At 41.2% G+C, this 14392-nt stretch overlaps 1 protein-coding gene across 1 annotated transcript in view; it reads left to right on the top strand.

Moving 5' to 3' along the window:
* Positions 1-14392, top strand: part of DENND2B (DENN domain containing 2B) — a 163904-nt gene that overhangs the window by 118953 nt on the left and 30559 nt on the right. Inside the window, exons 14-15 of the mRNA XM_067540751.1 lie at positions 3810-3950; positions 7408-7556. Coding sequence (XP_067396852.1) covers positions 3810-3950; positions 7408-7556 — 290 coding nt within the window. The remainder of the gene's footprint in view (positions 1-3809; positions 3951-7407; positions 7557-14392) is intronic.

Here is a 14392-nt window from a genome sequence, read left to right as displayed (position 1 = left end):
TCTGTGTAACTTCAGAGAGCATTTAATTGTGAGAGTCACACCAGTCAGGATTTTTGTGTGATTTGTGAGAGGACAATGCAATTTCCGACTTTGAGTAGATAACTTTTTCCCCCTCTTATACAATCCTGGTAGCACTTCACACAATTTAGTCCTTTCAGCTCATATGTGGATATAGTGTTGTGTAAATGATGTGTCTGTTTGCAAGGACTTTTCAGTTGGGCAGTCAGACCTAGGGGAGCTTTATAGAACTTAAGCCCAAATTATTATTATTTTATTATTATTGTTTACTGAACAAAGTTGGTTAGTTATTGGTTATGAGGTTAGTTTTTTGGATTTGATAAAATCATGACATTTTATGTAATTCACATGATCTAAGCATCATACAGAATGTTACCTTCCATATAAGCATGTTTTGAGCATCGCAGGATAAAATATTTGATTAAGATGAAGCAAGCTTAAAAAAATCAGATGAAAGTAGTTAATTCCAGTCCTACTTATGATATCTTTCATAAAACATCTGAAACCAAAGTTTTGTTACAACAGCCTCTTGACATAATAGGTGTCTAAATAAAGATGATTGCAACTGAAGCAGAACACACCATGCTGGAACAGGTGAATATAGATAACAAAAAGATTGTGAAAGCTAATGATACAGAAATATGTCTTTGCTGTTGCTATCTAACTTTGATGATGGCCTAGTTCTCTGAGGTATTTGTGGAGAAAAAGATGAAGCAGATAATACAAAACTGAAAATTACAATACCTTGCTGCCAGCACAATAGCCAAAAATATCAGTCAAGATGAAGACATGAAGTGTGTGCGGGTCCACAGAGTGGAAAGGTTATGCCAGAAAATACCAGAGATGGTCCAGAATTACAAAAATTCTGTTTGCACACTTGTGCCCAAACCTTGCATTTGTGCATGTAAATGGACATTTCATGCAAATTAGGTAGTAATATATGAAACCAGCTGATTGACATATGCAAATAAGGTAATTTATGTGAGCTTGCATATCATTTTTGTGCGCTCATTTAGTGGCTGGCTGAAAATGTTATCCTAAATGTCAGTTTCCTCCTTCTCAGCTACATAGTCCAACTGTAATAAGGGCCTGATTTTTTTCCTCACTTGTATTAGTTTTACATTGGTAGAATTCCATTGGCTTCAATGGGAGTGATTCCCAGGTGATCATGGAAAGAAAGAAGGAAGAAGCCAAACACTGGTGACATTAAGGACATTTGAATTGAATGTATTGAATTTATAGACTGGGCCCATTTGAATTTATAGGCTGGGCCCATTGTTAGGCATGTAGTAGAGCTACTCTCTTTTTCCTGCTAATGTGATCACTGGGCCATTGGGTCTGGTTCACACAGAAATAACTAGTCTTAGTTGGAGATTACAGACTGTAAGGGTTCAGTCCTGATCAACTCCTGGAGGTGCTGTCTCTTCAACTCCCACTAACATCAGTTAGAATTGAACGTGTTCAGCACCTTGCAAGATTACAGCCAGGGATCAGCTTTTAAATTAAAAAAGAAGAGTCAGAGCCCTGACAGTACCAATTTGTAAAAGAGATTTGTTCATGGTGCAGACTGAGATTCTGAAGAGGAGATGAGACCATCTTTTTTTCCTAGTTTATAAAAGAGAAAGCAAGGTGCCCTGACTGGTAAAACTAATGGGAGAGAGGAAAGTTGTCATGATGGTGCACTTAGCATAAGTAGACAGAACAGGAAACTGCAACCTTCATATAAAAACGTGAAGGGACATTAAACCTTGTGTGTTACTTAGCTGAAAGGAAGCAGGAAAAGCCCTTTGTTTTTGATTATCTGCATTATTTTCATTCCCCTTGGCGCCCTCTTTATTCCCTGCGGTAATATCTACATAAAGACAGATTTGAGAACCACAGATTTCCTCACTTCCAAACTCAGCCAGTGCATGCGGTCGTGGTCTTGGCAGATGTTTTGGTCCATTTTTAGACTCATGAGATGTCTTTGTCCAAATTTTCTTTATTTGTATATTTATTTATTTATTTTTGTATTATTTGCATTGTGCTGGCAGTCAGGATCAGGACTCCACTGTACTAGGCATTGTCCAAACCTATAACATGACACAGTCTCTCCCCTAAAGAGCTTTCAGTTGAATGTATGTGATTTATTTAATTTATACTTAGCAACTAATACCAACAATGTAAAGAATCACTTAGCACCTACAAAAAAAAAAAAGGCGATCAGTGTTGGCAGCAACACAAGGGCTTGCATAGGAGATACTTTGGCCAGGTCTACACTTAAAAGTTTACCCACATACTTTGCTCAGGGATGTGAAAAATCCAACCTAATCCCCAGTGTAGACAGTGCTAGGTCAGCAAAAGATTTCTTCCATCACATACCTACCTACCATTTTTGGGGAGGTTGATTAACTACAGCACTGGAAGAACCTCTCCCATTGCTGTAGGGAGTGTCTACACAGAAATGCTACAGCTGTGCCATTGTAAAGATTTAAGTGTAGACATAGCCAAGAAAACCGAGGGAATAGTATTATGTCAATACTACTTAGCCACTGGGCTGGCCTTCAGTAAGGAGCTTCTCTAATCTGACATGACAGGTTGTCACCTAAGCACATTACCTTAAGAACAAAATTAATATAAACTTTTATAATCATCCACCGCTCTCATTGACTTCAGTGGAAGCCACAAGTGCTCAGCATTTGTTAGACTCCTGCCATTACCGTGTTGCAAAGAAGGTGGGGAGGCAACGCGTCAGTTACTGCCTTTGTTGGCTTTTGGTTTCATTTAGCTATTATCATAACTCTCCAGCTTATATTTAAGTATCTTTTCACATTCTGTTTCACTGGAAAGCATTTCCAACAGAAACCAGGGAAAGTGCCTGACTTAGACAGACTTGACTATTGCACAGCCCTTTGCTCATGAGCCGTAGTTAAAAGATCAGTCTTCCAGGTCAACCCACTAATTGCTTTAAAGAATGCTTTCCCCTCTTCTTTAGGTGTATCATCATCATCATGTTCTATCTAATATGGGAGAACTTTGCTATGGTCTAATTTATGTTGGCCTGTGTGAATAAAATTAGAAGAAAAAAAAAATTCTCTGAATCTAAGGAATTCCATCTGCTCACTATACAGTTGGATTGTCTATTCCGTGTCACATCAAATGGAAAATGACATTACTACAGACATCCAATGTAAAGAGTAAATCCAATGTCCTACGCTTTACATTGGATGTCTGTACTAATGTCATTTTCTTCAAACCCACTCAGGATCAGCTCAGTTTTGAACATAAAGATTGTGACACAATCGCTGTCTGTAGTTTTCAGAATTTGAACCAAGAAACACTGTCTGCCCAATCCTGACATGTTAAACTGAGGGTCCTGACCACAGAATCCCATTTCACTTTTCCTAAGAGCAAAGATGCCAACCCTGATGTCCTGGCCAAAGTCCAATCTGCCTCTCTGGAATCTCCCTACAGTTACCAATGGATATGTTTTTTCCTTCCTTAGCTTTCTAAAAACTGCTTTGAAATGTGGCTGGTGTAGAATGGCTTCTGTTCCCCATCCCAGAGGTGGCTGCATTTTATCAATAGATGAAATAATCTGTGTCTCCATGTATTCAGCCTTCAGTTACATTCATGCAATCCCTGTGATTCTGCTGTGACATTAATGGTATTGACCACATGCACATGCAGGGAGAGTTAGGCATGTAGTCAGGTACATGTTGGGGACTCTGTTGGGATGGAAGATGGATTTGAAATTTACGTTGTTATACTGATATGTTCTCTCTCTCTCACATCTGACTGTGCTGGATCAGATCCTGGATGAGGTTGAAAGGAGAAGGGGCATCTCTGCTGCCCTGGTTTATCCATTTATGAGGAGTCTGATGGAGTCTCCTTTTCCTGCACCTGGAAAGACAATCAAAGTCAAGACTTTTCTGCCCGGAGCTGGAAATGAGGTAAACGGCAACTGCAAACCTTAAAACCAAAACCAAATACCCCCACTCTACAAACAATAAAAAAGAAGCCAAAGAAAGGAGGGGAGAACCATGAAATGAGGGTACTGCGTGTTGTGAGAGGGTTCTGGAAAACAGCAGCATAATTACTACTAATTTCTTTTGATTATTATGAGCCAGTTTATGAAGAGGTAGGTATTTTAATATGTTTGTTACTTCTCTGGATGTTTAATAATAAAACATTTAAAAAAAATAATTTCCCACATACTCCAAGGCCTTGTGTATTTAACAAAAGACCCATGATGTGGCTGAACTTTACCGCAATATTAGCAAACTAGATGTCATCCATAAGGTGTTTTCCGTTATGCCTGTACTCCACCAGATCAGGAACGTACAAGTTATTACAAGCTTCATTGTTCAGAGGTATGGAATTGACTAAAGAATTCACAGCAGCATTTGGTGACAGTTTTAAACTTCAGTGTTCTGAAATAAATAGTCATTTAGTTGACCCTCAAGGCAATAGCTCATATTTGGAACAGCAGGCTTTATAAAAAGTCTTATGGATTTTTTAAGTGTGTGTGTGTGTGTGTGTGTGTGTGTGTGTGTGTACACGTATATACATATATCTAATTTCATATTATTACAGAAATTCAGTTAAAAATGCAAGATATAAAAGTCAAATAGAAACCTAATATTGTAGATTATGCGGGTTCCTGGAAAATATCAACGTTAGTGTGTTGGTTAAAAAGAGAGTGGTTTGTCATTTGGTATGCCAAATTCTGCTGTGTACTCCTGATGTAAATCTGCAATAACTCCACTCATTTGGGTGGACTAAGTGTAGAATTATTGAGAACAGCATTTGGCTGAATGAATGGAATAGAAAAAGGAAGGTGATTTTCTTCTTAGAGTTCTATTTTACAGTCAGGTTCTTTGCCTATTGTTAATTTTTACATTGGGTCAAATTTTCTGGTGACCTAAAGCCAGTAACTTCAGTGGAATTATAGTCTGGGCCATAATGTCTTTCGGGCTGAAACAAAAAGGGTTCCTTATAAAAGTGACCTGTAAGGCACATTGAAGTTTTCAGTTCTACACTGTGGAAAGCATAAGGAATTTTGAGGGGTTGACTTTTGAAATAAAGCCAAGATTTGATGGTGCTTTCTAGATGCTAAGTATTTGATAACTGGCTCTGTAGTCTCTCTCTACGCTATTAGGTCACGCTCCAGATCCCTTCCATAAAAGTACTGATAATGCTAATTTTTTTCATACATGGAAACAAACAAGTACAGTGAAGCAGCCAGCAGATCAAAAAGACTTTAGGCTCAACTTTGCTCTCAATTACATGAGTGCAGCCCCATTGATTTAAGTGGAATTGGACTGGCTTAATTGAGAACAGAATTTGGCCCTTCCACTGTAATGCTGTTTGTGTCTATGCCAGAACTAACTAACTGCGAAACAAACCTGCATGAAGAGCAGATAGAAGCAGAAGGCTTCGCCAAGGACAGAAAATGTCTGTGGTGTTTATGAAAACTGTTGTAACTTGCAATGCATCCAGACCCACAGCAAGATTATAGTGTTGGAAATTTAGTACAGGACTAGTTGCCAATGATTTGGCACATTAATATGACTTAACAAGCTTTCAGTCACAATGCTGAGGAATATTTTAACTCTTGGTACTGGCCACCTTTATGAAACTTAAAGCAGTGGGAGCTAGCATTTACCACACTAGTAGCATTAGTCAGGAAAACACAATGACTCAACAATGATATGTTTGCTGATTTTTGGAGCAATAGAAGGGTGGTGTATATGTGATGTTACAGTGGGAGAATGTTTGCATATTTCAGGTTTTTAAAAAAAATCTCATCACAAGATTTGACTCTACACAATATTGATGTGACAATGACTTTCTTCTTACTGTTCTTATCATGTCACTGAATACAACCGAGTCACAAAAGAACTGGTATCAATCCATTTTGTTTCCACTCTCCTGTACTCTGCTGGTAACTAATGTTGTTTTGTGGGAATTTCGTAAGGGCTTATCCAGTTTCAAACCAATACCATAATATGAATGGAATCTGGAACCATATGTATGAAAGCATGGAAATACTTTATAGCAATAAATTGGCTGTGGCTTTAGGACACACAGGAGGATGGGTAGTTTCACAGATGATTATGCTCCTGGGGATGTGTCCTCTGAGATTTCAACCAGGCCTTAAACTGACAAAAAATAATTATACTATGTACTGTAGAGCAGTGGCTCTGAACCTTTCCAGACTACTGTAACCCTTTCAGGGGTCTGATTTGTCTTGCGTACCCCCAAGTTTTACCTCACTTAAAAACTACTGGCTTACAAAATCAGATATAAAAATACAAGTGTCACAGCACACGATTACTGAAAAATTGCTTACTTTCTCATATTTACCATATATTTATAAAATAAATCAATTGGAATATAAATATTGTTCTTACACTTCAGTGTATAGTATACAGAGCAGTATAAACAAGTCACGTCTGTATGAAATTTTAGTTTGTACTGACTTCCCTAGTGCTTTTTATGTAGCCTGTTGTAAAACTAGGCAAATATCTAGGTTAGCTGATGTACCCCCTGGAAGACCTCTGCGTACCCCCAGGAGTACGTGTACCCCTAGTTGAGAACTGCTGTTGGAGCATATAAGGAGTGTGTGTGGGGGTGGGTTGGTAAAGTCTGGCCATGCTATACATTGTGCAACATTTGCCAGCTTTCCATTCCCAATTTACGCTAGTTCCTTCAAATTTCATTACGTCATCAGCTGCTGCCCTGCCCTTCCATCTCTTTTTCTCTCTCCTTTGCTCTTGTCTTTGTGTTTTTTACCCTTCTCTGTTTTTCTGTCCTCTATCTTTGAAGTCCTAGCCTAAGCCTGTCTCACACAGGACTGATGTTAAAGGGATCATGCAGTCCCGCAGGTTAAAATGCTTAGATGAAATCAGCCTAATAAATCTGAGGAAAGGGGCTCAGATACATGGGGATGGGAGCAATATGAAGGCTAGGACAGAATGGAACTTGTCAGATGTTGCCGTTCAAGCCATGATCCTGACTCCTCAGAAAAAGTTACAGGTTCAGTATTTGCCTTTGCTGCTGACACAGCCGAGCTGCCGATCTCCACGTGGATGTTTATAAAGCAGGACTAGTTCCTTCCAGCCAATGATGGTTGATTTAATGCACAGAGAGTTGTTTTCTGAGAGGCAGATAAGATTTGTAAGTATAATCTGGTGAGGAGGTGTACGATATAATGCTGCTCTGGAGTGCTGCACCTCCTTTTAGCCTCTCTCCAGAAAGTGAAAGTCCCCTGTCTCCTCAGCACATGAAATCAGGACAGGAAAGGCGGCAGTCAGTGCCATGTGGCCTATGCAGAGTGAAAGGCATCTGAAGAGCTATTGAAGCCTGACCAGTTAAATGAAGTTGCATTTTTTTGAATGCATTCAGGTGATAGAGCTTTGGCGTCCGATGGACTTGCGTCTGGAACACGTGGACTTTGAATGTCTTTTCAAGTGCCTCAGCATACGACAGATCATCAGGATCTTTGCTTCCCTTCTGCTGGAGCGACGCGTGATCTTCATAGCAGATAAGCTCAAGTAGGTGGTAAAGGATCTTTAACTATAACATATTGTTAGAGCCAGCATTGTCTAATGATACAGAGGGATGGAAAAGGGGATTACTGCAGATATGAGATGAGGCACTGAAATAATGCCTGTTGCTTTCAGTGGAAGTTATTTGTAGCTTGGGGTTGGATAATAGCGCCAGCTCTGTTTCTAGCTGCAAGCCACTTAATCTGTCTCTGTCTCAGTTTTCCCATCTGTAAAATTGGGATAGGTAAATATTTACCTATCTGTGACCAATCTCTGCGCTCAGAAGAGCACAGGCCTGCCCTTGGGCTTGGCTCACACAGGGGAGAAGGCCCTAATTAAATAATACTTCGCACTTACATAGCTATTTTTCATCCCTAGATCTCCAAACTCTTTACAAAGATTGGTAACATCAGCATGTTACAGAAATTAAGGCACGGTGTCAATTGAGGTTCAAATTTGCATGCGTTCACTAAGTTTGAGGAGCCCAGCTTGAGACCTGTCTGGCCTGATTTCCAAACGTAATGAGCATAGGCAGCTGCAGTCAATGGAAGCTGCAGGGTCTTAGCAGCTCTGAATATCAGGCCTTATTAACTCAAGAGGAGCCCCAGAAACTGAGGCACTCAAAATCAGTGGACATCTGCCAAAAGTTACAGAATGAGTCAGATGCAATTAGGATAGACTCTAGGTCTCCTGTCTCCCAGCCCCCATGCTTGGTCATTAGACCAGAACTGAGCTCAGCTGCATATTCTGTAGTGATTAGCCATGCAGAACTTCCATTAGGTTAGTGCTGTGTGAATTGGATATACACTGACTCCCATACACGTAGGGATAGAGCAGACTGCCTTACCAGTAGATTAACAAATAGTTACTGTGATACCTGGATTTTTAACCCTTGGGTTAGTTGAAGACTTTGCTGTGCTGTTCTAGTTCAGTGGTGTAAGCATTAGCCTTAAATTACTTAAGACTCCTTGAAAAAACAGGTTCAAATCCCATTAAGATCAATTTATCTGTTCCTTCTTCTTACGTAATGTGCTGCCTGGTTTACTGCCTTGAGAGGAGATTGTTAAAAACAAAGTTGGACATTTGGACATTAAAAATCTATGGCACTTATTTGTATGTGGAGGGGTTTGCCACAGTGTCCTGAGCCAAAATGTTCCTTCTCTGTGTTGTGTGCTGGTAGTCTGTTGGACTCTACCCCAGAGGTGGGTGCATTTCACAAGTGATCTTTGCACGTAATTTATGGAGTACTTTTGGAATGAAAGGATCTATAGAAATATAAAACAACAACAACAAATTATTCTTTGTATTACTTTGCAATGTATTACCCCAAAATAAGAATGTTTGTGCCATTCCCTCCTGCATAGGGATTTAAGGAGCATATTCACGTAATAGCAAAGATGGTTAGATTAGAAAAGTACCCCAGTGCTGCTGAAATTTTAATAAAAGTGACAATACTTTGCACTTAGCATCTTCAAAGTATTGTACAAACATTAACTGATTTTCATAAAAATGCTTTCACACATCACAGGCCGCCTGGCCAGGCCCTGGCTGCGCTGCAGGGTTTCAGAGAGTCAGACACTTGCTCTGTCAGTGGCCACACACTCCCAGGCTCTAGGGGACAGGACCCTCCTCCCCAGCATCAGCCCCCTGTCAGGCTCACGATCCCCTTCTGAGTCTGGCCTGCAAGGTCCCTTGGCTGGTGGCATCTCCCTGCGCTGGGCCCTGCCCAGGGTCCCCCTCTTTCTCCCCAGCTGCTTACCATGCTGTGAGGCAGGTAAATACTATTAGCTCCATTTTTTCAGATGAGGGAAGTGAGGCCCAGGGAGATTGAATGACTTGCTCAAGGCCATAAAGAAAGTGTCTGATAGCACTAGGATTTGAACTCTGGTGTTCCTTGTTCCAAGACCAGTGCAACAGACCATGCTGCCACCTATACTATCACAAAGTGCCCTGTGGCTGCCTTTCTGGTCGCTTAGGTGCACGTATGGTACACAGAACCAGAAGGTTAATTTTGCCCCTTCCAGCTGGTCAGGATATTTCTCCCAGGTGCCCACACAAACACTGAAGCCATTTCCTTGCAGAGCTTTGCTTACAGGTTCAACTGCACAATGTAGGCACAGCCCATGAGTGCTGCTCACTGCTACACCTCTTCAGGGGCGCATCTTGCTCCCACACTTTGCACCTGTCCTTCCTCCTCCCTGCCTCACTTGGGGCATGCACTCCCACAAGGAGGTAGGGAAGGAGCAGTCCCTGTGCTCCCCAAGCCCAGGGATGGCAATTGTGCACGGCCCTTACATAGCCCCAGCAAGACAGGGAATGTCTTGTACCTCTCTCCCCCCCGTCTCCCATCTGGATAAGGCCCAGTCCAACCCTTCATTAGATGCAAGTGTGATCAGTGCAAACACTTGTAAACATCTTAAGACATTTTCAATCATAGCATGATCAATAATTAAAAATGGCAAATAAAAATAAAGACCTCCATTTATTACACTCAGGAACAGCCAGAATCCCTTAAAAGGACCTAAAAGTCTGTACGAGTGGTTGAAAACGCAGATGGATCTAGACAAACAAACTCTGCTAAGTGCTTTATCAGCCCCGTCCTTCTCTGAATGGTCGCCAGGAATAATAGCTGCACTTAGTGGTTGCCAGTGTATATAATAGCAAAAATACTTTGCATAGTAAAAGCTTTACAACCTTTGGGGGATAATTTCTTAAAGCTGTGGACCCTTTTTCAGGTTATAACATGCCTTCCTTAGCAGTACGTCTTGTCTAGAACAACATGAAGATTTTATTAGATCACTCGCCCTGTCAGTAACCCTTAGTCTGAATGACCATTCAGAATGATTTAATTTCATGTAAACCCAGGGTGAAGATTGTTCAGTTAGTCCAGGGTTTCTCCATTCTTTCCAAACATTGTCAGTCATATCATGGATATCAGTGCAGGTGGCTTTGAAAATGCATTTTATGTTCCTTTTGGCTGTTTTCTACAGTGTGCTTAATTATGTTGTTACTAACCAATTTTGTTTTGCTGTTTATATAACAGTATTAGTAGAACCCATATGTAACACTACACTCGTGCTTCTCAGAATGACACGGCCCATGTCCCCCTCCATTACACAGCACTTAGGGGAGAAAAAGCACATGTGACTGCACAGAATGGCTCTTGGGAAAAGGGAGGGTCCAGGCTTCAATGAAGTACTGTCCCCAGCCATTCTGTAGCTCACTATGACCCCTGTGCAATATGGACCTGATCCTGCCCTCCCTAAACCCATTGACTTCAGATGCACCTTGCAGGATTGAGCACTAAATCCACAACAGGGAGGTGTTTGATGATGGAGGCATGGCCTAATTATGGGGATTAGATGGGAAGCAGCCTCTCTGTAGCATGCTTTTTCTGGAAAATTGGCCTAACAAATGTGGCAGAATACCACCTAAGGGGGGGACAGACACACTGAAACCTCCTCTGAGGGAGACAATGGCAGCGTGGCATGGAAGAAATCTATGCCATGGTCAGTGCTGGTGTAGTTAAGGACTGTGTGGAGTGACCAAATTTTGCACAGATTGTAAGAGATCTGCAGGTTTAGTCTGGAGTTTCCGGTGGCAGCTCAGCCTCCTTGAATGTGGCATGTCATGGCTTTTACATGAAGGCTCCCTCAATCCCAGCAGCCCCTCAACATAGACGGGAAAAGAGAGCCCTGCCTCACAGAGGTTTTCACTGGACAAAAAGCTGCTGTTTGTCCTTTTGGTATATTTCATGCAGAGCCAGGAGGACATGGCCAAACAGAAATTAGAAATGCAAAAGACTCTCTTAATGTCATTTGGATTTATATTTACCTCTGTCCCACACAAACCTGGCATTAATTCTCTGTTCATGTAAATTACTGGTCAAAATGCAATCTGAGCTTCCTGTTATGATATGATTATTGTTTTTGTTATATCCTTCATTTTGAGTCTTTGGCATATATTAGAGTCAAGGCAAGAGGGGACCACCAGATTATCTAGACTGACCTCCTGTATATCACAGGTCACTAAACATCATCCAGCACCTGTTCACCAAGCCAACAACCTAAATTAGACCCAAGTGTTACAGCCTTTGGGAGACTAAATTATTATGTGCCACAGGCAGAAAACAGAAGGGACTGAGATGCACCAATGCCCCAGGGCCTTGCAATGGCAGGAAATGTATTTAGTGAGATATTCCCAGACAACCTTAGCAAGTGACCGGCTCCCCACACTGCAAAGGAAGGCCAATGTCTCTCATCTGGGTCATGAAGACCTAAGAATTTGGGTAGCTCCCCCATTAATCAGGATGGACAGATCCATTGACTATAGCTGATTGCTGTTTTCTCTGTTTTCCCTGCCACCCTGTGTCTGTCCTTTCTATTTAGATTGTAAGCTCTCTGGGGTAGGGACGGTCTCTTACTATATGTGTGCAACACCTAGCACAATGAGCCTTAGTCTCAGATGGGGCTTCTATGTGCTATGTAATATAAATAATAATAAGAGCCCTTTGACAAAGGCCTGGGGAAAGAGACAGTAAGAAGTGGATTTAAATTCAGTACTTACTGAGATTTTCATGGCTCAAACTGGGATGAAGTCTAAAATGAAACACCCTGAGCTAATAACTGCGTGGTTTGGACCCTAGTCTTGTCTGACATGAATTTTATTTATGGGCATCACTGCTAAAGTTGAAAGAGGTTACCAGTAATGTGGAAAAAAATGTGAAACATCTTATAGGTCCAGTCAGTGGGCCCAAGAACCAGAGCAGGAAATTAAAGCATTTTATAATGGTTTGATTTCTTCATATACCCAAAAATCTAGGTTAAAAAAGAAATAACGTTGAGGGTTCAGGCTTCAAACAATGAAGCCTTTGTGGCTAGCTATGCAACGAGTCTCCAAACTGCAAGGAATTTTACAAGTTGGAAAAGTCAGAGGTAATGAATTGTTGATTGTTTATGTAGTGTCCAACGAATATAGGGTGCTTAGCAGACAAATTATAGTCATTGATCTCTGCCCTGAGGAACTTACAATTTTCAACATAACGAGTTAACAATGAAGAAACAAGGGTAAGAATTTTAACAACACTATGTGGTTGCCTTGGTTACTTATACATGTTAGTATTTAGAGGTTTTTAAAATAGATTATTTGTTTATAAATGAAAATGTTTTGCTGCTTGCAGCTGAACAAATAGTGGAAATAAATTTCTGCAGCAGTTCGTTCACATTTGAAAATGAATTTCAATTCAAATCTGCCAGCAATTTTTGGTATTTAAGTTCCACAAATATTCAAGTGGTCAAACTTTACTAGCACAGATATTTACACAAAGGGAATACAAGCTTCAATTACTCAAATATCTGTTGAAAGCAACATGTAGATGGTGTCTCTGATTGTATCGTGTCCCTCCTCACCATCTTCATTCAAATCAAATTAATTCTTGTCCCCATGCCCTTAAAGTTGTGAGTGCCTGTTTGTGCTCCCAGAGCTCTACCTACTTGCACTTGCCCAGATACACCCCAGATGGGGCTAAGTACTTCTCCCTCTCTAGCTGACAGAAGCAAAGCCCTCTGGGACATATTAGTGAGGCTTTGGGGGAAAAAAGCAGGCAACAGATGGATAAGTGAGTTCTGGGGCTGACAGGACTTTAGTGTTGCTACAGACTGGGTGGTAGCAACAGAAAATAAATACAGGCAAACTGTGGAAAAAGATATTTATCTTTACTTCTTTAAGCTTTGTAGTGGGAGGCAAACTCATGGACAGGCTTGGGAGAACAATTCTTCTCCCCCCACCTTTCTACTGAACCTTTGGAGGGAAGAAGGAAAGAAAACCTTTGGGTGTATTGATGTCCCTTTGTTATTTTTCCAGTTTTATAAATGGAAAATTACACCCTCCTTTATAATTGCTTATATTTTAAAGTAGCAGCAGCACAGATTGTTTCCATTCCATGATGCATAATCCAAAGCCTGCTGAAGTCAGTGGGAATCTTTCCATTTACTTCAAGTGCTTTAGGATCAGGCCTATGTCTTCTGTTCCTCCCTTAGATCTCAGGGCTTGTCTACACAGTGCATTAGAGTGCACCATCAGTGTGTGGTGCGCTAACTGGCCGTGTGGATCCTGCTAGTGTGGACTAGAACCATATTTTGGATAGTTCCTAGATGGTCACCTCAAAGGCAGCTCCCACGGTCCAAAGGAACACTGTTTCAATTTCTGTTCTCCCCACCTCCCTCTCAAAGCACGCCCACCTGCCACCCAGCTAGTGGGGGAAGGGAAACCTCTGGCAATATTAATTTACACTGTATCACATGTATGTTCTAATCCTATGAAATCCTTGCTCTGAATTGGACAAGCACAAGTTCAAAATGGGCATATTTGTAGACAGAGGCTAGGCACTTAAGAGATGGAATAGTTCTGGGCAGATCAGGAAGTAAACCTTTTAGCACCCCTCACTGTATTTATATCTATGGAAGGATTTTATATTCCAGCAAAATCCTTGGGAAGACTCATTTTGACCTTTCAATCACAGGCAGAGACACACTTAATTGCAGGCAGGAACATGTGCGCATGCAGGCACACTCAAATATGTCACAAAACCCAGACAGGAACATTGCTGAGGAGCATAAATATGCAAATATTTGGGAGGAAAAATCCCCCAGAAAGCTTTCTGGGACAATATGGAATCACCGTGCACACTTTACGGAGGGCTATGGCTCCCAAAACAAATACCGTAGAGACACGTGCTTTCTTCAGTCCCAGGATTTGCCTGTACTTTGGAGCTGGGGGTGTGATTCTCAGTTTGCATAGACCTGAGTTAGCGTGCTAACAATAGTAGCGTAGCTGCAGTAGCC

Source organism: Emydura macquarii, unplaced genomic scaffold, assembly GCF_026122565.2.
Source record: "Emydura macquarii macquarii isolate MOO-44397 ecotype Brisbane River unplaced genomic scaffold, CSIRO-AGI_Emac_v2 contig_587, whole genome shotgun sequence".
Taxonomy (NCBI): Eukaryota; Metazoa; Chordata; order Testudines; family Chelidae; genus Emydura; species Emydura macquarii.
Note: the sequence above shows the minus strand (reverse complement) of the source record. Positions and strands in the feature narration are given on the sequence as shown.